The 24,899-nt window shown below is 44.4% G+C and overlaps 1 protein-coding gene across 1 annotated transcript in view; it reads right to left on the bottom strand.

The window, feature by feature from the left end:
• The window catches only part of LOC147112659 (venom phosphodiesterase 2-like), a 210,666-nt gene that overhangs the window by 20,441 nt on the left and 165,326 nt on the right, over positions 1 to 24,899 (bottom strand). Inside the window, exon 19 of the mRNA XM_085997122.1 lies at positions 20,388 to 20,542. Within this exon, the coding sequence (XP_085853248.1) occupies positions 20,388 to 20,542 (155 nt within the window). The remainder of the gene's footprint in view (positions 1 to 20,387; positions 20,543 to 24,899) is intronic.

Raw genomic sequence — 24,899 nt, forward strand, 5'->3', positions numbered from 1 at the left:
CTTTTAAAATATACTTCAACCTAGGTAGCCTTTACAGTTTACAATTAGTTATTTATGACTAGAGCAATACATGTATAATGCCTTCAACAATTTTAAAATTTTACTATTAATTTATTAATTATTTTAAAAGTCCATTTTTAATCGGTTGACCGGATATCTTGTTCGTGTCGACCTTCTTAGCCTTGATGGAGTTCCTTGCCCTCCCACACCAGGAGACACAGAAATATCTTCTGCAGGGAGGCTATCAATATCCCGATTATCAACGGTTTCCGGATTGGAAGTCCCATTAGAAGGTAGACTGGGAGGGTCATGAACATCCATCGGGGGCAGACTAAGAGAATTGTAAGTGTCTGCAATAGGATTGGAAATGTTCGTAGTATCTGTGACGACATCAACATTATCTGAATTATGGCTATTGTTAATGTCCTCAGGAGAGGGCTGGCCACCACAAGGAGCTAAGTCTTTAACTGAAACCGTACTTTCTTTCCCATCTTGGAATCAAATGTGAGCATATTGGGAATTTGCCTCCAATAGCTCCACCTCCTCCACTAAAGGATCATACTTTGACAGTCTAACATGGCGTCGGAGCAGCACAGGTCCCTGCATAGTAAGCCATGAAGGTACCGAATATCCCGTAGTGGATCTCCGCGGATAGTTGAAGAGCCTTTCATGGGGGGGTCACATTAGTAGCCGTTGAAAGCAATGATCTAATGGAATGCAGGGCATCAGGCAGTACCATTTCCCACTGTGTATTCTTAAGGTTCCGGGATGTCAAAGCCAACATAACTGCCTTCCAGATCACCCCATTGTATCGTTCGCACTGTCCATTACCCTGGGGATTATATGGGGTAGTTCTGCTAGTAGAAATTCCCCGACTCTGGAGGTATTCCTTCAACTGGGAAGACATAAAAGAACTTCCCTGATCCGAATGGATATACGCAGGCATCCCAAAGATGACAAAAAGTTGAGTCAGACATTTAATAACTGTAGCAGCTGATACATCTGCACAAGGAAAAGCAAAAGGGAACCTTGAAAACTCATCCACAACAGTAAATATATATTGATTCTGAGTCGTTGAAGGAAGAGGCCCCTTAAAATCAACGCTCAAGTGTTCAAAGGGAGAAGTAGCCTTTATAAGATGAGCTCGTTGAGGCTTAAAGAAATTCGGTTTACACCGGGCGCAGACAGAGCATGACGAAGTCATCCGCTTGACGTCTTCAACTGAAAAGGGCAAATTCTTACTGCGTACGAAGTGTATCATCCTCGTAACACCAGGATGGCACAAAGCATTATGAAGATTAATAAGCGTATCTCCGTGAAGCACAGAACAATAAGCACTCGACAGCGCATCAGCGGCAACATTATCCTTCCCCGGACGATAGACTATATCGAAATGATAGCATGCCAACTCGATCCTCCACCTCATTATTTTATCATTCTTAATCTTTCCGAAATGTTTGACATCAAACATGAAGGACACAGATTTTTGGTCAGTTACTAACGTAAAATGTCGCCCAGATAAATAATGTCTCCATTTACGCAGTGCTTCTACTATTGCGTACGCCTCTTTCTCTATTGATGAATGTCTCTGCTCACTATTGCTCAGAGTACGTGAGAAAAAGGCCACAGGTCTTCCATTTTGGTTCAGGGTAGCCCCAATTGCAAAATCGCAAGCGTCCGTCTCAATCACAAAGGGAACCTGCTCATCAATAGAATGCACAACTGCTCCAAGGATATCCTTTTTAAGATTATCAAAACACATCCTGGCCTCCCATGATAGAGGATATGTCGTAACCCGAATAAGGGGCTGGATCTTCTGCGAGAAGTTTGCAATCCAATTAGAATAATAAGAAAACAGTCCAACAACTCGTTGCAAGGCCTTAAAATTAGTAGGGCAAGGTAACTCAATCAGTGGTCGCAGCCGTTCTGGATCTGGTTTAATCTTGTTTCCCGAGATAATATACCCCAGTAAATTTACCTCGGTGGTCGAAAAGATACACTTCTCTTTATTGAAAGTTAAGCCAACTTTTTCCACAACTTTAAGGAATCTTTCTAGATTAAAATCGTGCTCCACCCTTGATTTGCCACACACCGTGATGTCATCTAAATATGAGAAGGTGTCAGAGAGAGAGTTATCACTTATAAAAGCATCCATTGCCCGTTGAAAACAGGCGACACCATCAGTAACACTGAATGGTACTCGGCAAAACTGGTACAGCTTTCCGCCAGCTTCAAAGGCCGTATATGGTTTGTCCCTCTTAGCGATAGGAATCTGATGATAAGCACTCTTTAGGTCAATAGTGCTAAAAACCTTATATTGAGATACTTTATTGATAAGCTCATCAATCTTAGGCAGGGGGTACGCATCTAATTGAGTATACCTGTTAATAGTTTGAGAGTAGTCTATCACCATTCGCTTCTTATGTCTCTCATTAGTGGTGACAACTACCTGTGCCCGCCAGGGCGAAAAACTAGGTTCAATGATTCCTTCCGATAAAAGACGTTGAACTTCAGAATTAATAAATTCTTTATCCTGACTGCTATACCTTCTTGACTTGGTAGCAATTGGCTTACAGTCCGGCATCAAATTGGAAAAAAGTGATAATGGAGAAATGAATAAAGAAGTTAATCCACAAATAGACAAAGGTGGCTTGGTTCCTCCGAAAGAAAGACTGAGGGACTCATGTAATTGAAGCACATCATGACCAATCAAAATGTCCGCACAGAGATTAGGCAGAACGTATAGGCGTATATCAGTATACGTATTACCTAGGAGAATTAATTTCACAAGGCAACAACCAGCTACTTGTGAGGTGAGAGTCGTCTGAGCCATACACACCTGATAGGAAACAGGCAAAATTTTCAAACGCTTCTCCCTCACAAACTGAAGACTTATAAAGCTCTCAGTACTGCCCGTATCTATAAGGGCCTTCACTTCTAACCCATTAACTTGGGCCATAACTATAGCTTTGTTTAGGCCATGGGAAAAGGCGGCAGAAACTGATGCAATAAACGCCCTATCTAAAGGCTGAATGGTCGCAGAGGAGGCAACCGATTTGCAAACACGTGCATAATGACCTCCCTTGCCGCATTTACTACACAGCCTCCCGGGCAGGGCATTTCAGACGGGGGTGCCGGGCGTTCCCGCAAAAATAACACTTCTGAATCCTAGAGGCAACAGCTGCCGAAGTAGAAACTGTTTCGGAATCTGGTAAACCACTCCTATTAAATCCACGTAACTCCCTTTCATCCGGAACTGCCGAAACCACGGTCACAGGCCGATCAAAAAGAGCATAAGAATCCGAACTTCTCTGAGCCAAATCCAATGTAGAGGCTTGCTCAAAAGCACTCTTAAGATCCAAGGTCTTATTTTCTAATAACCGCTGACGAATTGATCTAGACAGTAATCCATTAATAAATGCATCCCGTACCGACTCTTCCTTATGTTCTTCTGCAGACACGGCCTTATAATTACAGTTAGCACCAAGGCGCCGGAGTGCTTGTAAATAAGCATCCAAGGATTCTCCCGCCTGCTGCCTATGGGCAGATAAAAGGTGACGTGCAAATACCTCATTTTTGGGTTTAACAAAATTTTTTTTCCAACATAGCAATAGCCAATTCATAAGTTTCACAGTCCAAAATATACTTATACACATCCGGAGCAATGTAGTTGATTAGTATATCCAACTTATTCAGAGATTGCTGATCCAACACACCCAAAAAGTTTTTAAATGTACGATACCAATGTTTCCATTGATCATCCACTCCTGCAGAATTAGGGTCAGCATTAAATCGTTCCGGTCGAAGATATCGTTCCATTATAGCAAAAGGTTAATAAATTGAAATAAAGAGTAGATTGCCTTTCAAAAGCTAGGCTTTATTAACCTTAAAAAACAAGCAAGTACATGTTGAGCACCCAGTCTCAACCACTGTAGAAAACTGAATTTAAGATGGCCACCACAGGTCACATGGAATCAACTAACCAATAAGTTTACAGCATATATCTCAAGGCAGGAAAACAGGCAACCAATTACAATGCTTCTTATAAAACAAGAATAATCACCACAATACATCATTCCAGAATAAATCATTCTGAATCATGGCACACTACAAAATGCTGGAAATGCACCAAAAGAGTGTCAAAAAATCAAAATTATATGGAAAGAAGCCAGACTTCCTCAGAAATAAACTTTGCACCAGAGCTCACTCCTCCGTTCAAAAATCTATCACAACAAAAATAATATTTGGTGTACTTCAGAATTTCTTCTATAACACCACGATGGAACGCTAGGTACATCTGCAGCTTAAGTTATGACAAGTTCCTGTCCCATTGCAATTACTTCTTTTTGTATGACATATGCGAGGCCACTGGATTTCAGTTTTCACAGAAAAACAAACTGAATTGTGATTCCAAAGCCAAATAAAAATCGTCAAATCCAATAAAGTCAAAAAGCAATTTAACTTATTCAGTGCCTTATAGCAGTGGCCTTGGTAATAGGCCTTTGTACAAGTTTGATTTTTAAGTTTTACATTATTTGTTGAATTGTCAGCACATTTTTGGACCACGTCAGCTAAAATGAAAGCTGTTTGCCAGCTGTTCCAATGTTTCGCAGGTTGGCATTTATGCAATAGCTCCTGAATGTCCTCGATGTGATTTACACTGTTGGTGCACCTTTAAAAAAAAAGTGTTTCATCTGCCACTGGCCTGTAGAGGGAGCTATGCAGACGTTTCTTGGGTATAACAACAGAAAATGCTGGAAAAACTCAGCAGGCCAGGCAACATCCGTGGAGCGAGAAATAGAGTCAACATTTCAGGTCGAAGCCCTTTGTTAAGACTGAAAAAGCACAGGAAATGAATCAGATTACAAGGCCAGTTTGGGGGCTGGGAGAGAACAAAAGTGAAGTGAAGAGACATTAAGAGGTATTCAAAACGAGACGAGATGGTAATAGGACTAGTGGAGACAAAAGACGGCTCTAGATTAGGTGTGAAATGCACTGGCAGAATGAGAGACAGCTGCCATGTGGGAGAGAAAAAAAGGGGGGGAGGGCCAAAACAAAGGTGTGGATTAAAAATATAAGTAAAAATGTAATGGGGGGCCGAGGTTATGATTTGAAATTGTTGAACTCGATATCGAGTCCGGAAGGCTGTAAAGTTCCTAATCGAAAGATGAGGTGCTGTTCCTCGAGCTTACGCTAAGCTTCCGTGGAACAATGCAAGAGCCCGAGTACGGTGAGGTCTGAGTGGGAATGGGGCGGTGAATTAAAATGACAGGCGACCGGAAGCTCGGGGTCATCCTTACGGACTGAACGGAGGTGTTCCGCAAAGCGGTCACCCAATCTGCGTTTGGTCTCCCCAATGTAGAGGAGACCACATCGTGAGCAGCGAATACAGTATACTAGATTGCAAGAAGTACAAGTAAATCGCTGTTTCACCAGGAAGGGGTGTTTGGGGCCCTGGACAGTGGGAAGTATAAGGGCAGGTGTTGCATCTCCTGCGCTTGCACGGGAAGGTGCCGGGCGAAGGGGAAGGGGTGCTGGGGGTGATAGAGGAGTGGACTAGGGTGTCTCGGAGGGAGCGGTCCCTACGGAATGCTGGAAGGGGAGGGGAGGGGAAGATGCGTTTGGTGGTGGGATCACGTTGGAGGTGGCGAAAATGGTGGAGGATGATCCGTTGAATGTGGAGGCTGGTGGGGTGAAAGGTGAGGACAAGGGGAACCCTATCGTGGTTCCGGGAGGGAGGGGCAGGGGTGAGGGCAGAAGTGCGGGAGATAGAACGGACACGGTCGAGGGCCGTGTCAACCACGGTAGAGGGAAATCCTCGGTTGAGGAAAAAGGAAGACATGTCGGAAGCACTGGTGTGGAAGGTAGCATCGTCGGAGCAGATGCGGCGGAGACGGAGAAACTGGGAGAATGGAATAGAGTCCTTACAGGAGGCAGGGTGGGAGGAAGTGTAGTCCAGGTAGCTGTGGGAGTCAGTGGGCTTGTAGTGAATGTTGGTCAATAACCTATCCCCAGAGATGGAGACGGAGTAGTCAAGGAAGGGAAGAGTCGGAGATGGACCATGTGAAGGTGAGGGAAGGGTGGAAATTGGAGGCAAAGTGAATGAAATTGTCTAGTTCAGGGCGAGAGCAGGAAACGGCACCGATACAGTCATCAATGTATCAGAAAAAGAGGTGAGGGAGGAGACCCGAGTAGGACTGGAACAAAGAATGTTCCACATATCCCACGAAAAGGCAGGCATAGCTAGGACCCATGTGGGTACCCATAGCAACACCTTTGATTTGGAGGAAATGAGTGGAGTCAAAGGAGAAGTTGTTCAATGTGAGAACAAGTTCAGCCAGGCGGAGGAGGGTGGTGGTATTTGGGGACTGGTCGGGCCTCTGTTCAAGGAAGAAGCAGAGCGCCCTCAGGCCATCCTGGTGGGGGATGGAGGTGTAGAGGGATTCCAGCATCTGCGATATTTTGCTATCGTACTAGTTTCTTGGGTATGTTTATTTGCATATCTATTGGTGCAAGTGATGGTGTAAAACAGGTGCAAGCAGCTGAGCTTCCAGGAATTTTCTGTGCTGCCTTTTAAAAACAGCTGCTCAGCGACACGCTAGGAGACAAACAGGTAAGTCACAAACACTGCTTCTTTTCTCAAGTTACTTCATGAATTTCTCACCATTATTTTGACAGAGCTACTGTATCATCCCACTCGCACTGGCTGACAAACGATGGTATGCAAATACACCCCATGGAGATTTGGCAGGAGGAAACTCTTGGTCCTCTCCTCTGCCCACTCCACTTACTGTTCCTAAACTGGCAGACCCCTGTCAATAGCTAGGTTGTGCAGCACAGATCGCGATCCTGGAGAGCTGTGCCAGATTGTATTGCAGGACTTCCCCTGAACGATTCAGGTAGCGAAACGGCTGCTTTAGTCTGCCTATCATGTTCTCCATGGTGACTGGTGGAAGCGCGAACATCAGTGTCTATCTACTCCACTTCATCAGATGGTGACCACATGGGCGTGTGTCATTAGCCATGGCAGCAGTGGGTAGCCAAGGTTCTCCAGCAGTCAGCTCTTGGATTCTTACCTTTCCTCAATCAAGGACGGAATGCTGGATTGGAGTAGGATGAACTGCCAGGGATCCTGGCACTGATCTGCATTATTTTTATATGTGGCTAGAAATTGCACCATAGAGAAAACTGCTTACACAAATGACATGGCTGCAGATGAGAATAATTGGTCTTAATTAGTGTCAGCTGTGCTCAGTTGGTAGCACACTCGCCTCTGAGTCAGAATGTTGTGGGTTCAAGTCCCACTCCAGGGACTTGAGCACATAAAGCTAGGCTGACACTCTAGTGCAGTGCTGAGGGATTGCTGCACTGTTGGAGGTGCCACCTTTCAGATGAGACGTTAAACCGAGGCCCCGTCTGCTCTCTCAGGTGGACGTAAAAGATCCCATGGCACTACTTCGAAGAAGAGCGGGGGAGTTATTTACGCTGTTCTGGCCAATATTTATCCCTCAACCAACATAACATACAGATTTTCTGGTCATTATCACATTGCTGTTTGTGGGAGTTTGCTGTGTGCAAATTGGCTGCCGTGTTTCCCACATTACAACAGTGACTACACTTCAAAAAGTACTTCATTGGCTGTAAAGAGCTTTGAATGGCACTATATAAATGCAAGTCTTTCTTTATTTAACGTGATAATATTTTAAAATGGCAGCACTTTCTGATAACTTTGTGCATAGTCATCAGTCTATTGAATCTGGCAGATTTGCAGCTTATTTGGCTTAAGACGGGTTCTGAGAAAAGGGTGCCTTGAACCTTCGAAGTACAGTTGACAAGCAGTTCTGTAGCCAGGAACTGTTTATTCTGAGAATCAATGCGATGGCCTTCTCCAACTTCATCACTTCAGTTCTTCTGAACCAATCAAAATGCAGACTGGAGACTTCAAGTTGATAGATGAAACCTCGCATATATGTTTTGTAATAGATGGTTCAGAATTATTAAATGATCAAGATTTTGCACATTTTATTATTTTTGTAACAGAGAAGTTATGTTAATAGTTCTGTAATCAAATTAAATCTGCTCTACTGATTTTTTATTGCTGTCTACCACTAGAGGCCTAAGGGGCCTGTCATCATTGGTGAAGTTACTGGCTGACTATTTCTTCTTACAATAAAGCCGAGGACTGGAACCTGAATGTGAGAATTAAGTATTTTTTTGGCAAATGATCCATCTCTGATTTATGATAGTCTGTTCTCTGGATTGAAACCAGAGACTGTCTTCATAACTTGTGGAATTTGGAAGGCATCCTACACTTGCACAGCACCAGCAAGAGCTGCATGCCGAAGAGGATCTAGAACCTTCATCCATGGTCAAACCAATCCCTTTCTGTATTTGTGAGAAGTAACCTCAGGAGAAAAAAGGTCCTCACGATTATCATCTGATCACCTGGAGCCTCTATCCTTTCCTTGCAAAGCAACCTGAATGTCTCTGGTATTTTTCACTAAATCACGGTTTATCAGGAGACTTCATTTCCTGTTTCTAGCTGGAGAAAGGATTCTGGCAACAGGTGCAGAATTTAAAATTTGAAATCGACAAACATACAAAAACAACAAAAAGCCAGGACATGGCTTTGTTACAAAGATTATTTTCTCATGTCTACTATAGAAAGAAAAATGAAAAAAGTGGATACACAAATATTAAAGAGAAAATCATATGCTTTCCAAAAATTCTCTTACAAGAACAGATGATCCTCTGATTTTAAGAACATAAGAAATAGGAGCAGGAGTAGGCCATTCGGTCCCTCGAGCCTGCTCCGCCATTCAATAAGGTCATGGCTGATCTGATCTTGGCCTCAACTCCACTTTTCTGCCTGTTCCCCAAAATGCTCGACTCCCCTGTAGTTCAAAAATCTGTCTATCTCCACCTTGAATATATTCAATGACCCAGCCTCCACAGCTCTCTGGGGTAGAGAATTCCAAAGATTCACAACCCTCAGAGAAGAAATTCCTCCTCATCTCTGTCTTAAATGGGCGACTCCTTATTCTGAAACTATGCCCCCAAGTTCGAGATTCCCCCACGAGGGGAAACATTCTCTCAGCATCTACCCTGTCAAGCCCCCTCAGAATCTTATATGTTTCAATAAGATCACCTCTCATTCTTCTAAACTCCAAAGAGTATAGGCCCAACCTGCTCAACCTTTCCTCATAAGACAACCCCTTCAACTCAGGAATCAACCTAGTGAACCTTCTCTGAACTGCCTCCAATGCAAGTATATCCCTCCTTAAATAAGGGGACCAAAATTGTACGCAGTACTCCAGGTGTGGTCTCACCAGCACCCTGTACAGTTGTAGCAAAACTTCCCTACTTTTATATTCCATCCCCCTAGCAATAAAGGCCAACATTCCATTTGCCTTCCTAATTACTTGCTGTACCTGCATGCTAACTTTTTGTGTTTCATGTACGAGGACATCCAGATCCCTCTGTACCGCAGCATTCTATAGTCTCTCTCCATTTAAATAATATTTTGCTTTTCTATTCTTCCTACCAAAGTGGATAACCTCACATTTTCCCACATTATACTCCATCTGCCAAATTTTTGCCCACTCACTTAACCTATCTATATCCCTTTGCAAACTCTTTGGGCTCGATTTTACCAGGTCCAAGGAGGCAGGTTTGGAGGCTTGAGAGTTGTCAAAATCACAAAAAATGGTGGGTGGGTCCGATACCGCCTCCATCCTGCCTCTGAGCAATTTTCCCACATTCGTGGTTTTCGACCCCATTTCCATCCCGCCTCCAAGGGGCGCGATAGGCCCTTGACAACCAGATAATTGCCTCTATAATCCCATTTTGAGAGGCCTTTCTGATTTTAACATATTTCCCCCGTCCTGCACGTCTCCTCTGGAACACGCCAGCTAATCCTGGCGGCCGCACAAGTGGATTGCTTACTAACAGCTGCAGTTCCACCATTAAAAAGGTGTTTTCACCCATGATCATTTGCACGTGGCAGAACTTTGTTGTCTCAGGTCTAGGGGAACTTTTAGCAGGCCTACTCATTGTTGTGGAAGTTTGGAGCCTGACACCCATCTCCAGTGTGACCTCCTGGGAAACCCCTCTCCCCACCTTGACTGAGTGCTTCCTCAACTGAGGTATATACCAGAAGCATGGGAACCATTTATTTCCTTTCCTCTTGGACATCAGATTCGGACGAAGACCAGCCGCGGCAGCAGCAGAACTCTAACAACAGCACCAACAGCAGGAGCAACAACAGGAGCGCCAAGCTGCTGCTCACCCACCTGAAGCTGCACAGGCCAGAAGGCACCAGCGCGCGACCACATTGCTGCCCGGGATGCAAGGGCCGCACACATGTTGGCCAGATTTGCTTAGCCTGCACAATCAAACACTTTTGCCTCGCACCTTCTTACCAGAGCATCGACAATGGACAAGAAGCTGCGGATTCCTATCACTCTGACCACCATACTGACAATTGCAAGTTGCCCTAAGCCCTCAATGTGGAAGTCCCATTTGCGAAATGACACAGGCCACAACTTCAACAGTTTGCCATCAAATCTGTTTATCAAAACAATTCAAGGATGGCTTGTCAAAAATCAATACAACAGAACTACCCTTGTGACTACTTGTGCTTTATCTTCCTTTTATGCGTGCTCCTAGGTGGTGCTTCCCCTGTGGCTTCAGCAGATGTGGAGGCCCCTTGCTCAGTTTCTTGCTGCTCCTGTCTCGACACCTTTGGCGGCCATCCTCTGGGGTTGCAAACCTGTGAGGGCTCAGCAACAGTCTGCTGTTTCTGCAGCTGTGCAGGGGCTGAGACGCCGATCTCAGTTGGGTGAGGACTCTGACTGAAGTGGCACAGTTGTGTGAGCGCTTGGAGAGGAGCCCCCACTTCCTTGTTGTATGCCACCAACATCCCTCTCATGGGTCAGCCCCACTTCAGAGCTAGCAATTGGCTTGACAGCACCTTGCTGCACTTCAGGGCGGCCATGAGGACCCGTTTCTGCACTGGAAGTCCTATTCCAGAGGACTTCCATGAACTTCTGGTTTTTTTGCGCAATAGCTGACCATCGCTCCTCAAGAGATGTCAGTCTATTCTGAACAATGACCATGTTTTCAATATCCTGGCGACTAAGCTCCTCCATGGTTGTAGTCATCCTCTCCTCTATGGTAGCTACTCTTTCCGTGGTGATGTGCCAATGCTTCCCCAAAGGCTCTGCTCATGTTCACGATGGATTCCTCCATTCGCTCCACACTCGCAACGACCCTGGAGATAAAACCTGCCAGAGACTCCTGCACCTGTTCCTGGAGTTCCAGCACCGCTTTCCTTCTGGATGGACCCGGAGGCACATGGTCGACGTGCAGCTGAGCTGAGCTGGCAGAGTCCTGCGCCCTCAGACGAGGACTCTCCCCTGCTGTCCCTGTCTCCACCATCTGCTGATGCTCACTTGTGATCTGTGACACACCAGGTGACAACACTACTCTATCTCGCAAAGGTCCCACCGAGGTGTGAGTGTCTGCGCTGGTGCTGGGTGCGCTGAATTCTGCTGACGCTGCACCCTCAGAGGTTGCAGCTTCCTCTGAGGAGTCTTCAGGCTCAGGCTGTTCCTCCTGGATAGTGGGGACGGGGGCGCTCGATGGTCCTGTGGAAAGAGTTAGAGATGTGAGGTAAAGGTTGCATGCACATTGAATTGTGCAGATGATCATAAGTCAATCTGTTAGAGCATCAGAATCATTATCAGTCACTCATGCAATGTCAGTGAGAGAGATGCAAAACTATTCTGTCACCAGCTTGCTGTGATGCGCCCGTCTGTCCGTCCCCCACTTGCGAATCGTCCTCCACTCCGGCGATCTCCAGGGCCGTCTCCTCCGAGGTGGTGAGCTGGGCTACTGAGGGTGGCCCTCCTCCTGTCCTCACTCTTTCCCTCTTATTGTGGGCTCTCTTTTCCTGCAATGAGGGACACAAGTGGAGTCTGAGTGAGAATGAAGGAGTGGGGAGAATCCATAGCATAGATGCTTAGAAGGAAACAAAGGGCCCTCCCTGTGCATTGTAAGGGATTGCATCACAGTGATAGGGAGTATGAGGGCTGCATGATCGAATAGTTAAGTGAATGTGACCATAGAGAGAGTGGGAATGGGTAAGGGTGCAGGGATGTAAGGGTCAAGTGGGATGTGGAGGAAGAGGTTGGCAAAGCAGAGTGCTGGTGATGAGAGGCGATGGGGATCAGATTGAGGCCGATAGCAGTGTCATACTCACTTTTCCTGTGCGGAGAAGGTCATGAAACCTCTTCCTGCACTGCAGCCAGGTTCTGCTGCACAAGGAAATTACAGTTACCTCTTGGGCCACTTGCAGCCACACAGCTTTAGTCTGCTGGGGAGGCTTTTTCCTCCCTGAGGAAGGGAAGAGCACCTCCTTATTTGCTCTTGCTCCCCCCACCAGAGCTTGGAGGGAGGCCTCATTGAATCTTGGAGCACACTTTGGTCTACTGGTGGACATAATTGCTGAAGGAAGCACGCAGAACAATGGGCATAAAGTTTAAAGGCTGAAAAAGAAGCAAGGCTGCTTGCAGGCCTTAAATCCAGCAGCACTGATGACGTCATTGGAGGCGACTTTCTGTATGAAAAGGCTCATTGGGCCAGGGGTTTCCACACGCTGGAAATCAAGTGCCCAATTAGGGCAAAATCGCACTTTTGTCCCACTTCACATTAGAGTCGGGATCCTGACACTACGACCACCTGACACGCCCCCAGCCCGCACCCAATGGCAAAATCGAGCCCTTTGTGTCCTCCTCACAACTTGCTTTCCCACCTATCTTTGTATCGTCAGCAAATTTGGCTACATTACACTCGGTCCCTTCATCCAAGTCATTAATATAGATTGTAAACAGCTGAGGCCCCAGCACTGATCCCTGTGGCACTCCACCAGTTACAGTTTGCCAACCTGAAAATTACCCATTTATCCCGACTCTCTGTTTTCTGTTAGTTAGCCAATCCTCTAACCATGTTAATAAGAGCAAAAGAACATAAGAAATAGGAGCAGGAGTAGGTCATATGGCCCCTCAGCCATTCAATAAGATCATGACTGATCATTGACCTCAACCCCACTTTCCTGCCCGATCTCCATATCCCTCGATTCCCCTAGAGTCTAAAATTCTATCTATCTCAGCCTTGAATATACGCAAAGGGGGAAGAATTCGGTTGGTTTGCGCCTCCTGTTAGCGCCTTAAGAGGATGCTAATGGGGCGCAAAGCAACTTGTGCCCGGGTGCGCCGATGTTTGCGCAGCTCGCAAAATTGACCAGGCATTTTGCGGCGGCGCTAAACACTACCGCCACGATCTCCTGCGCCCGCAGATCGTGACATCAGTCAAGCGTGCAACACCCCAGACCGGATATTGAGTGGCGCCCCCGCCTTACCGCCTGCCGCTAGCAACGACAGGTTGAGGAGCGCATTTTGCAGTCGGGAAGGGACTGGGGGAGCGCTATTTAAAGGCGACCGGTTCCTGCCTTTTTTTTCGGCGACATTTTTGCACCACGCATTCTGAGTGAGAGAGAGAGACTTCTGGAGATATTCAAAGCTGTGTTGAAGAGTTTTGGGTACTGAGCAGCACTTTGCAGGTTCATTTTGATTTCATCTCCCTCGCATCAATTTAGAAGAGACTGTGGGGGCTGCACTCTGAGCTCTTTCCCTGGGTCTCTCCATTGTTCTTTCCAGCAGATTTGATGTACAGGTCTCTCCAGGCCGAGATTCAAGGCTGCAATGAGCAAGGTGTGGATGGAGAGCAAGATCGACCCTCCCCTTTAAGAACTGGCCAGCGCCAGTGTGTCTGTGTTCCATTGCTGACTGACATCACATGAGCTTCGCCAACGCTCTGAGGTAGTGCCTCGCTCCTTGGCGTTAGCGTCTTAAGGGAGGTGTGTAGCGCCTGATTTAGCGCTCCAATCACCTCCAGGGGCGATAGATGCCAAGTTTGCAGTTGGAGGCGATAATTAGCGCCAGTCGCTAAACTTTGCGCCCGGCTGATAATTGCGCCCCAAACGGGGCGATACTGAATTTCTCCCCCAAAGACTCAGCATTCACAGCCCTCTGGGGCAGAGAATTCCAAAGATTCACAACCCTCTGAGTGAAGAAATTCCTCCTCATCTCGGTCTTAAATGGCCGAACCCTTATCCTGAGACTATGCCCCCTAGTTCTAGACACCCCAGCCAGGGGAAACAACCTCTCAGCATCTACCCTGACAATCCCCTTCAAAATGTTGTATGTTTCAATGAGATCACCTCTCATTCTTCTAAACTCCAGAGAGTATAGGCCCATTCTACACAATCTCTCATCATAGGACAACCCTCTCATCCCAGGAATCAATCTAGTGAACCTTCGTTGCACTGCCTCCAAGGCAAGTATATCCTTCCTTGGATAAGGAGACCAAAACTGTGCACAATTCTTCAGGTGTGGTCTCACCAAGGCCCTGTACAATTGTAGCAAGACTTATAAATTGACCCTTAGTGTTAGGGGGATTAAATACGTGGGGTTACGGGGATAGGGTGGGAATATGTGTCGGTGCAGGCTCGATGGGCCGAAATGGCCTCTATCTGCACTGTGGGGTTTCTGTGATTCTGTGATTCCTTACTCTTATACTCCAACCCCCTTGCAATAAAGGCCAACATGCCATTTGCCTTCCTTATTGCTTGCTGCACCTGCATGCTAGCTTTCTGTGTTTCTTGTATGAGGACACCCAAATCTCGCTGAACACCAACATTTAAAAGTTTCTCACCATTTAAAAAATATTCTGTTTTTCTATTCTTCCTATCAAAGTGAATAACCTCACATTTCCCTACATTATATTCCATCTGCCACCTTACTGCCCACTCACTTAGTCTATCTATATCCCTTTGCAGACTGTGTTCTCCTCACAGCTTACTGTCCCACCTAGCTTTGTATCATTCACTGGAATATATCTCTTTATGTGGCACCTTATCAAATGCCTTTTGGAAATCCAAATACACTACATCTACTGGTTCCCTTTTATCCACCCGGCTTGTTACATCCTCAAAGAACTCTAATAAATTTGTCAAACACGATTTCCCTTTCATAAAACCATGTTGACTCTGCTTGATTGTATTATGGTTTTTTTAATGTCCTGCTATTACTTCCTTAATAATGGATTCCAGCATTTTCCCAATGACAGATGTTAGGTTAACTGGCCGAAACTTTCTCCCTCCTTTCTCGAATAGGGGCATTACATTTGCGGTTTTCCAATCTGCTGGGACCTTTCCAGAATTGAGGGAATTTTGGAAGATTACAACCACTTTCTCTGTAGCCACTTCTTTTAAGATTCTAGGATGCAGGCCATCAGGTCCAGGGGACTTGTCGGCCTTTAGTCCCATTAGTTTGCCTAGTACTTTTTTTCTAGTGATAGTGATTAAGTTCCTCCCTCCCTTTTGCCCCTCGATTTTCCACTATTATTGGGATGCTTTTAGTGTCTTCTACCATGAAGACAGATACAAAATATTTGTTCAAAGTCTCTGCCATTTCCTTGTTTCCCATTATTAATTCCCCAGTCTCATCCTCTAAGGGACCAACATTTATTTTAGCTACTCTCTTCCTTTTTATATACTTGTAGAAGCTCTTACTGTCTGATTTTATATTTCTTGCTAGTTTACTCTCATAATCTATTTTCTCCCTCTATTATTTTTTGTCATCCTTTGTAAGTTTCTAAAAATTTCCCAATCTTCTGGCCTACCACTAATCTTCGCAACATTGTATACCTTTTCTTTCAATTTAATACCCTCCTTAACTTCCTTAGTTAGCCATGGATAGTTCATCCTTCTCATAGAGTCTTTCTTTCTCACTGGAATATATCTTTGTTGAGAGTTATGAAATATCTCCTTTAAAGTCTGCCACTGCTTATCTACCGTCTTACCTTATAATCTATTTTCCCAGTCCACTTTAGCCAACTCTGTCTTCATGCCCTTGTAAATGCCTTTATTTAAGTTTAAGACATTAGTTTCAGACCCAAGTTTTTCACCCTCAAACTGAATGTGAAATTCTACCATGTTATGATCACTCTTCCCTGGAGGATCATTAATAAATCCTGTCTCATTACACATTACCAGGTCTAAAATAGCCTGTCCCCTGGTTGGTTCCACAACATATTGTTCTAAGAAACTGTCCTGAATACACTCTATGAACTCGTCCTCAAGGCTACCTTTGCCAAAATAACAACAGAAAATGCTGGAAAAACTCAGCAGGCCAGGCAACATCCGTGGAGAGAAAATAGACTCAAGGTTTCGGGTCAAACCCTTTGTCAAGACCCTTGGCTACCTTTACCAATTTGATTTGTCAGATCTATATGAAGATTAAAATCGCCCACGATTATTGCAGTACCTTTCTTACAAGCCCCCATTATTTCTTGATTTATACTCTGTCCTACAATGTAGCTACTGTTAGGGGGCCTACAGACTACTCCCACCAGTGACTTCTTTCCCATACTATTTCTTATCTCCGCCCAAACTGGTTCTACATCTTGATCTTCCGAGCCAAGATAATTTCTCACTACTGTACTGATCCCATCCTTTATTGACAGAGCTACCCCACCTCCTTTTCCTTTCTGCCTATCCTTCTGAAATGTCAAATATCCCTAAATATTCAGTTCCCAGCCTTGGTCACCTTGCAACCACATCTCTATAATGGCTATCAAATCATATCCATTTATTTCTATTTGTGCCATCAATTCATCTATCTTTTGTGTTACATTAACTAATGTATCTGTGATATATACAGTTTAATGGAAGGAAAACAGTGTTAGTCCACTCTCAGAACATTAGTCAATGCTATGTATCTGTACAGTACACAGAATATTACTTTCCAAAGGGTAAATAGACATGCTGTAAGGTTCGCAAAATTCTGCAGATTCCCCCAATCCAAGATTACCCCAAAGAAGAGATTTTTGGACTGTTCAAAAGAATGTTGGGTCAAAAAGGGGCTTAAAGTCAAAACCCCAGGATTTTGGTTATTTTAAAAAGGCATGTCCAGGCCTGTGGAAGGCTGCTACAAAGGGGTTGGGATGGGCCTCTGTAAAACAAGCAGTTTGGGTATTGGCATAAGCCAAACTGTCTGGGAATGTTCTGGGCTATCTCAGTCATTTTACATAATGACAATAGGCCTACGGAAGAGCATTTCCCGCCAAAGTATGCATAATGCAGTACATGCCACTGACCAACAAAAGGGGCCCTGACCCCAGCAGGAAAAGACAAAACTTACTAATCGGACCAGAGATTAAACAGTCATTTAAAGCCAATTTAGGTTTCGATGGACCATCCCAAAACCAGTTCACACCAACTTAAATCATTTAAAAATAGATGGGACCAGCTCGAAACCCGTTAAAGAATTCGAAAACTATTGTTAATGAGCTCGCCAAAAATGACAATGGGCCAGAGAAGATTTGGCGGGCAGATAAGCAAGGCCTCAAATGGTATAATTGGGGCCTACTTTTTCAGTTGAAACATTCGGAACAATTGGAGTCAATCAGTGAGAGCAAAACAATCGGAGAAACAATCAATCGACGGAAGGACAATAGAAAGAGAACGAAAGGAAAGGAGAGAGGAATCGCGGCAACCAAAGGCCCCAAGAATCAAACAACCGAAAAATATTACCAGCAACTAGGTAATATTGGGCCACCGCGACCAACAAGAAACCAACCTGGAAGAAACCGAAGATTCACAAGTTTGTTTCCACTCTACAAACTATTCTGACTTACCCATGGGTAAGATTTGATGAAAAGACTCTAAACCCTATTTCTGACCAAAGGAAATTGGGTACTTACCCGATAGATCCAATACGCACCCAACCGCATCAGCAGACACGCGGAGACTGAAAAGCAACGCAGGTGAAGTCTTCTACCGCGTCTGGGATACGGCAGGCCCCAACCGCCACACCTAGAGAACCCCGAAATCGGGAACCTCTACAACTGTCAAGGAAGTCGTTTGGTGAGCATCATCCCTGGTCCTCTGGAGTCCAACTTAGTCAGTGTAGTGGGATTGGGAGGGGTGAAGTATTCTGTCTATTGTTATTCTCCCTCGTATATTCCGAAGTGTTCCCCCTTTTAGACTGTTAAGACTGTTGTGTTGTGTATATTTTCTTGTCTCAAATAAAATCCAAGTTATTTCACCAACTCAGTGGTCTGTTGCAATTTCATTACAACCCCCAAATAAGTCCAAGGTCTAGAACCAAGGGAGTGGGAGCGATTCGAACTGCTCAGGAGTCAGAGGCAAAGCTGACCACACACACCACCCCTTACAATGCTGTCAATCAGTGGTTCTGCTTCTTGTTGCCTAGCAATAATGGCACAATTTAAAAATATTCTGTCATCCCTGAAGCGCCTATATTTCCTAAGGAGGCTGAAGGGATGTAACCTGTCACCCCTGATCCTCTCTAACTTTTACCGCTGCACAATAGAGAGCATCCTGACGAACTGTATCACAGTATGGTATGGCAGCTGTAGCTACTATGGCCGGAAAGCCCTGCAGCGGGTAGTCAAAACTGCCCAACGTATTACCGGCACCCGGCTACCGACCGTAGAGCACATATACCAGAAACGCTGTTTACGGAGGTCACGGACCATCATCAAAGACCCTACCCACCCCAGCCACAGTCTGTTCGCCCTCCTGCCATCTGGGAGACGCTACAGATGCATTCGCACCCGAACGACCAGATTTAGGAACAGCTTCTTTCCCAGGGCTGTCACAGAATCACAGAAACCCCACATTGCAGATAGAGGCCATTTCGGCCCATCGAGCCTGCACCGACGCATATCCCACCCTATCCCCGTAACCCCACGTATTTAATCCCCCTAACACTAAGGGTCAATTTATCATAGCCAATCAACCTAACCCGCACATCTTTGGACTGTGGGAGGAAACCGGAGCACCCGGAGGAAACCCACGCAAACACGGGGAGAATGTGCAAACTCCACACAGACAGTCGCCTGAGGCCGGATTCGAACCCGGGTCCCTGGCGCTGTGAGGCAACAGTGCTAACCACTATGCCACCGTGCTGAACTCATCCTACTGAACTCCACAAATAAACTCTAAAGCCTGCACATCTGCCAATGCACTTTATTATGGTTATGTTTATGTTAATGTATTACAAGCCAAATGAATGTTGAATGTTTAAATGTCTTAATCTAAATGTACACTCTCGGGAGCCGCAAGCCTACATTTCGTTGTACTGCACTTGTGCACTAACAATGACAAAAAAGTTGATTATTATTATTATTCTTCATAGACGATTTAAAACTGCTTTTAAGAACAATATTAAGAGTGTGCTCCAGGGTATTATATAAATTTAAAAACTTACTTATAGTCACATCAATTAATCAAATATACCAAATGTAATTCTAACTCTGATTTTCCTGTCATTAATTGCACACAAGGGAAGTGTATGAATTCACAGAATTCTGAATTTCAGAAAAAAATGAATGAAAGAACGAAAATACTTGTATTTATATAGCACCTTTCAGGGCCTCAGTTGTCCTAAACACTTTACAACCAACAAAGATAATGGCGCCTTGGTTAAACGTCTCATCTGAAAGATGGCACGTCCGACAGTGCAGCACTCCCTCGGCTAGAGGGGGCTTGAACCGATGACCTTCTGGCTCAGAGGCGAGAATGTTCTCACTGAGCCAAGGCTTACACCTATGATTTAAAATTACAATATGCACTTTCTTTTGTGAGTCTCAATGCCAGGAGTGGAGCATCACAAAATTTACTGTCAAATCTACATCTGGTGGAGATACAATGCATAAAAACAGTGCTAAAAGAAGAATGTTAGGAGGACTTGGACAGTTTGATTAAATTAAGATTAAGGATGGAATTTCTGCTGGAGTTTTCCCGATCTCCCGCTGCAACCTCAGTGGAAGATCAATGGAAACCCTGAGGAATTGGGGTTAACAGCCCATTAAACCATTTTTCTAAAGTTTCCAATGATCTCCCAAAGTTATGCCAAATCGGGAGAACCCCTGCAGAAATTCATCTCTAATTGTTTACACCAGCAACTGAGGAGAAAGCTTTAAAAAAAAATGAATTTACTTGAAAAATGTCCATGTGGAACTATATATTTTTTTTTAAAAAGGTTAAATGTAATTGCTGTCAAACTACAAATACTAAACTTATATATGACTGAATTGATTCAGTTTGAGGCAAGGATCATTTTTTGCTTATATTCCAATAAAATAGCACACGCAAACAACTGGAAATGTATTTTTTAAAAAGGACAAGTGAGTTACTTGGAAACTGCCAAAGGGGAAGAAGTGACAGAGAACCTCTGATAATAAACAATTATGAGATATTTAAATGAACACAAAAGTGATATGAATAGGAAACTTACAGTTTTGTTGACCGTATATGCACTCCACAATGACATTAGAATATCATGGCTGTAGCCATTCACATACAAATGTTGATGCAGGAGACACCACTTACTGTTCTCCTGCACAACTCTTGGTCGTCCATATGGCAAGTGAGCAGCATCTGCATCTTTAGCTACAAGATACGACATACAAGGTCAGCAACATTTGTTTTATACAATATACAAATAATTTCTAACAGTTGCAATGCAGTCACAAGACCAGAAACCACTGACCTATATAATATTCACTTTTTAACTACAATCTATTACCAAGACCTGCCATACCATCGAGATAAATAAGACTGCATTGGAATGGGTATAAAATGTTGGCACATGGGCCTTAAACACGAGCTTATAGTTGTTATTCAAACTGCATGTAATGTGCAAGAGCTACCTCCTTGAGGAATATCTTTTGGAACGTTTAAAGAACTTTATCAAAAGGACAGAACATGTTGTAAACTGTAACCGCTAACATTAACATTCACACTTAAAAGTTTCAAACTGAGAAATGTCTGTCTTTTTAATGTTCTAAACCTTCCAAAAATGCTCAAGTCACCTTTAGGTATCGTGATTATCATTCTTTGAATGAAGATGAAACACCAAAGGGCAAAATTTCCTCATTGGTGCTTGGGCATAAATAATTGGCTATTAGGAAAGTCATGCGAAGAGGGTCACTTGTCTAACTTTCTCAACCAACTTTCCTCTACACACTTCACACAGGCAATTATTTACGCCCAAATGCATCATGAGTAAGGTAACAAACCTAACCAGAAGAATCAAAATTACACTTATCCTTTTAAAAGATTTCAGACCATCTCTTCCCTCATCTAACCAGTACTTTTCAATTCCTTTAATTATTAGAAGCATTAATAATGAAGCAGTCTAGATCTCATTTGCTTTTTAATTAAAGAGACGAGAACACGCTACTTACACAATAAAATTATTTACAGATACAATGAAGCCCAGAAAAGATGTGCACCTTTAGTAATTCTACTTAATGCTTGTACAGACTCCTTCAGGTGAGACCAGAAACAGCAATAGTTTGCCAAGACAACTTCAGGTCATTGTATTCAGTCAAATTAGATTAAACGAGCTTATGAAATACTAAATAACAACAGAAAATGCTGGAAAAACTCAGCAGGCCAGGCAACATCCATGGAGAGAAATTAGAGTCGATGTTTCGGGTCAAACCCTTTTTCAAAACTGGAAAGGAAATGAAATAGATCGAAAGGCAGGGCTGTGATAGAACAAAAGAAGTGAAGAGACATTAAGAGGTATTCAAAACGAGACGAGATGGTGATAGGACTAATGGAGACAAAAGACGGCTGAATCAGCGAACCGAGGCCCGACCAGAGCGGACCTGCGAGGGAGCAGCTGAGGAGTTTAAAACCGGCGGCAGTTGGGGAGAGGCGGCTGAATCAGCGAACCGAGGCCCGACCAGAGCGGACCTGCGAGGGAGCAGCTGAGGAGTTTAAAACCGGCGGCAGTTGGGGAGAGGCGGCTGAATCAGCGAACCGAGGCCCGACCAGAGCGGACCTGCGAGGGGGCAGCTGAGGAGTTTAAAACCGGCGGCAGTTGGGGAGAGGCGGCTGAATCAGCGAACCGAGGCCCGACCAGAGCGGACCTGCGAGGGAGCAGCTGAGGAGTTTAAAACCGGCGGCAGTTGGGGAGAGGCGGCTGAATCAGCGAACCGAGGCATACCAATTCAACAGCAGAGGAGAGAGGTAAAAAGTAATCCAAGTGTGACGTCACCAGGAAGCAGGTAAGTGATTGGTTGGTGAGTATTTCTTTCTTTCTCCTTTTCATTACAAGCTTAAATTCTGCGGTTTTTATTTTCTAGGATCTCTGTGGTGTAGTGTGGGCAGTTGGTAAATAAGCGCCCTAGAGTATATCTTTAACTGGGTTGTAGTTAATAAGGCCTTTCTGGTGCAGAGTGACTGTTGGTAAACCATTTAACTGGTGTAATTAGAGGGATTGATTTAATTTAAATCCAATTAATTAAAGGGGATACCAGCATCTATAATCGGGCAGAGGGTGTCCATAACTAACAATAAAAAATTTAATTAATTACATAGAATGGAGCAGGTGATGTGTTACTGTTGCGAGATGTGGGAGCCGGTGGACCCCATTGAGGCTCACAGTGATTACGTCTGTGACAAGTGTCTGCTGCTACAGGAACTCCAGCTCCGTGTTGATGAGCTGGAGTCTGAGCTTCAGACACTGCGACACATCAGGGAGGGGGAGAAGTACCTGGACTCTGTGTTTCAGGAGGTGGTCACACCTATGGAGTTAATTAATTCAGATGTAGCCCATGGTCAGGGACAGGACGGTGTGACTACGAGTGAGGCAGGTACGGGGATCCAGGAGGTAGTGTTGGAGGAGCCGCAGCCCTTGCTCTTGACCAACAGGTTCGAGGTTCTTACTCCCTGTGGGGACAGGAGCAGGGACTGCAGGGAGGATGAGCAACCTGGCCACAGCACTGTGGAACGGGGGGCCATTCAAGAGGGGGGGAGTAAATAGAAATGTTGTAGTGGTAGGGGATAGTATTATTAGGGGGATAGATAGAGTTCTCTGCAGCCGAGAGCGAGAGTCCCGTAGGCTGTGTTGCCTACCCGGTGCCAGGGTTAAGGACATCTCCTCTGGGCTGGAAAGAAACTTGCAGTGGGAGGGGGTGGATCCAGTTGTCGTGGTCCATGTTGGTACAAACGACGTAGATAGGACTAGGAAGCCGGTTCTGTTAAAGGAGTATGAGCAGCTAGGGGTCAAATTAAAAAACAGAACCTCAAGGGTAATAATCTCTGGATTATTACCTGAGCCACAAGCGAATTTGGCTAGGACAAATAAAATTAGAGAGTTAAATACGTGGCTCAAAGACTGGTGTGGGAGAAATGGGTTTTGCTTCCTGGGACACTGGCACCAGTACTGGGGCAGGAGGGAGCTGTTCCGTTGGGACGGGCTTCACTTGGCTAGTGCTGGGACTAGAGTCCTGGCAGATCATATAACTAGGGCTGTAGAGAGGGCTTTAAACTAACTAGTGGGGGGGATGTTCCTAGAGAGCAAATAATAAAAATGACAACAGAGAAGGTCATAGACTTAGGTAGCAGTGGGGAAATTAAAAACCAGAGCGTGTCAGGAAGGGGCAGAAGGTATGGAGTAAAAGGTAAAGTAATAAAAAGGGCAAAAGCAGGAACTAAGTGTCACAAAACATATTTGAAAGTTCTCTATCTGAATGCACGTAGCATTCGTAACAAAATAGACGAGTTAATGGCACAAATAACTACATATGGGTATGGTCTTGTGGCCATTACAGAAACATGGCTGCAGGGTGACAATGCCTGGGAATTAAACATACCAGGTTATTTAACAATCAGGAAGGAGAGGCAGGAAGGAAGGGGAGGTGGGGTGGCTATGTTAATAAAGGAAGGAATCACTGTAATATAGAGAAATGATATTGGGTCAAAAGATCAGGATAATGAAACAGTTTGGGTGGAGATAAGGAATAATAAGGGGAAAAAAACACTAGTGGGCATAGTCTATAGGCCTCCAAACAGTTGCAACTCGGTTGGACGGAGTATCAATCAGGAAATAGTTGAGGCTTGTAATAAGGGAACATCTATAATTATGGGGGATTTTAACTATCATATTAATTGGACAAATCAAATTGGGCAGGGCTGCCTTGAGGATGAGTTCATTGAGTGTATTAGGGATGGGTTTCTTGAGCAGTATGTAACTGAGCTGACCAGGGGGCAAGCAACCTTAGATCTGGTCCTGTGTAACGAGACAGGATTAATTAAAAATGTCCTAGTAAAGGATCCCCTTGGAATGAGTGACCATAACATGGTTGAATTCCATATTCAATTGGAGGGTGAGAAGGTTGGATCTCAAACAAGCGTGCTAAGCTTGAATAAAGGAGACTATGAAGGTATGAGAGCGGAATTGAGTAGAGTGGATTGGGAAAATAGGTTAAAGGGTAAGACGATACATGATCAGTGGTGTACATTTAAGGAGTTATTTTACAACTTCCAAAAAATATATATTCCACTGAGAAGAAAAGGGTGTAAAAGAAAAGACAGCCATCCGTGGCTAAGTAAAGAAATTAAGGATAGTATTCGACTAAAAACAAGGGCATATAAAGTAGCCAAATCTAGTGGGAGGACAGAGGATTGGGAAAACTTTAAAAGACAGCAAAAAATAACAAAAAGATAGATTATGAAAGTAAATTAGCAAAAAATATAAAAACAGATAGTAAGAGTTTTTATAGTTATATAAAAAGAAAAAGGGTGGCGAAAGTAAATGTTGGTCCCTTAGAGGATGAGACCGGGAAATTAATGGTGGGAAATATGGAGATGGCAAAAACACTGAATGAATATTTTGTATCAGTCTTTACAGTAGAGGACACTAAGAATATCCCAACACTGGACAAACAGGGGGCTATAGAAGGGGGGGAGGAGCTAAACACGATCAAAATCACTAAGGAAGTGGTACTTGGTA

This window comes from Somniosus microcephalus, chromosome 9 (genome assembly GCF_052327205.1).
Source record: "Somniosus microcephalus isolate GS21.2 chromosome 9, FLI_Smic_1.0, whole genome shotgun sequence".
Classification (NCBI taxonomy): Eukaryota; Metazoa; Chordata; class Chondrichthyes; order Squaliformes; family Somniosidae; genus Somniosus; species Somniosus microcephalus.